General features: G+C 47.0%; 1 protein-coding gene across 1 annotated transcript in view; it reads left to right on the top strand.

Moving 5' to 3' along the window:
- Positions 1–20: 20 nt before the first annotated feature.
- The window catches only part of chrd (chordin), a 95,175-nt gene continuing 93,103 nt past the window's right edge, over positions 21–2,092 (top strand). The window contains exon 1 of the mRNA XM_037678439.1: positions 21–171. Within this exon, the coding sequence (XP_037534367.1) occupies positions 21–171 (151 nt within the window). The remainder of the gene's footprint in view (positions 172–2,092) is intronic.

Raw genomic sequence — 2,092 nt, 5'->3', positions numbered from 1 at the left:
TGTGCGGAGCTGTAAGGGGGATGCTGGCTCCTCGCGCGCCCCTCTCCTGGCTGCTGTGCGCACTGAGCTGCGCGTGCTGGCTTGGCGCCGGAGCAGCCTCGCGCCTCAAGTCTCACGCGGTTCTGCCCATCCAGTCTGAGCGCGAGCCGCTGCCCGCCAAGGGCCTGTCAGGTAGGAGCGCGTGCGTGCGGGACACGAGACGATGGTGTTAAAGTTGGTGAGGTGTGAAGTCGCTTCACTGTCAAACACCTGAAGGAGGAAAGTGAAGCAAAGATGGTGCTAACAGCTGCACCACGGAGCGCCGTGAACTTCAGCTCAGTGCGTGTTGCTGTGCGCGCGCTCACCTTCAGAAGACGTGAGCTTCTTTCAAATGTGCCACAGAGGAAGATGATGCGCTGCGGTGTGAGAGCAAACTATCACAACTACATGCAGTTTATTATAACCCACAGAAAAGTTGTGACAGATACACAAGTCATGAACTGTTGGACTCAGCCCCGTTCAAAATGGCCGCCACAGCCAGCTGACACTAAAACATGAAAAATGTTTATCTGCTAATTTACTGATATAACATCTGGTTTGGTCAAAGCTGACCGATCCCAAACACATTTTATGAGCACTAACAAATTGTGCAAGTTCGTTGCTTTTTCTTTTTTGCCAATAATTATTTGCATTAACTTTGTCTGTCTGTTAGCAAAATATTTCATAAACCATTGAATGGATTTTAATGAAACTCAGAAAAAACATTAATTGGATGTACTACTACAAGTGTTTGACTTTTGGAGTCAGCCACCTTCAAGATGGCTGCCACAGCCAAACAAGAATAAACACACACACCTCTATAAGTGAGTCAGCTGCATGCACTGAGCTGAGTGTAGCCGTCGCTGAGAGACACTCACAGCACGCACTCAGTGTGAGACACTGCAAAATTGCTGCAAGTGTCATTTCTCATGTTAATGCTCTGGCATCAAACACAAAGGGTGATGTGCATTCCTTCAAGGCCCTTACATGTGACAGTTTCTGGAAAGCTGTTTTGAATTGTTGTATTTAGAGACGTTCGTTAAGCTGCACACAAAGGTGGAGTCATGGAGTTGTTCGCTGCACAGTCAGAAGCTGAGGTAACTCGGCTCACGTCCCTCTCTGATGCACACATTTTATCTGTGCGAGGTTCCTTTAAAGCGTTCTGCTTCATTTTCTTTTCCTGCATTTGTTGGCGAAGCTGCGTGACTCATAACCTCAGCAGATGCCGTTTAATTCACGCGAGCTCGTCGTGGTTTTTATAAGGTAGAACCACTGGAAGAGTTCAAACCAGTAAGAGCTGCGTGTTCAGCACCGCCTCCGAGCGGATAATTCAACGGTGGAAACTGTAATCAATCCACTTTCCATTACAGCCACTGCTCCTGCCACATGATTTATTTCAGCAGAGACAGACAAGTGGCAGGCACCGCCAGCAGCTCACAGGCTGGCCCTTTAAAACACATGAACACAGTTTGTTGTGCAATGCTTTAAGGTGGGCGACCGTGTTTTTACGTTGTGTGTTTTGTGTGTACATACATGTTGTAACTTCTGGTTGTATACGTTTCTTTAAAAATCCTGTCTGTGACTGAGCGCCTCGTTTTTGTCCGTAACACCCTGAATACGCCCGATCTCTTCTGAGACTGCGGAAGCTAAGCAGGGTCGGGCCTGGTTAGTATTTGGATGGCAGACCACCTGCGAATACCAGATGCTGAAGCTTTTGCATTTTTCATTCACGTTGCTGTGTTCATTCGTGCTCATCTGCTCACACAGACTCATGTTCGTGCTGCTGTTTGTTGTGGGTTGTGGTAACTCGTCATCCTGGTTTCATTAAAGAATTGTTCTAGATGCTGATGGCTGTGGGCAGGAAGGATCTCTTGTAGCTGATCTGAAGAAACCTCTGACTGAAGACACTCTGTTGTTGTATGACAGTCTGTTGTTGTATGACAGTCTGATATTGTATGACAGTCTGATGTTGTATGACAGTCTGTTGTTGTATGGCACTCTGTTGTTGTATGACAGTCTGATGTTGTATGGCACTCTGTTGTTGTATGACAGTCTGATGTTGTATGACAGTCTG

Source organism: Nematolebias whitei, chromosome 6 (genome assembly GCF_014905685.2).
Source record: "Nematolebias whitei isolate Nwh7 chromosome 6, NemWhi1, whole genome shotgun sequence".
In the NCBI taxonomy this organism is placed as follows: Eukaryota; Metazoa; Chordata; class Actinopteri; order Cyprinodontiformes; family Rivulidae; genus Nematolebias; species Nematolebias whitei.
This window is presented reverse-complemented; position numbering and strand designations above follow the sequence as displayed.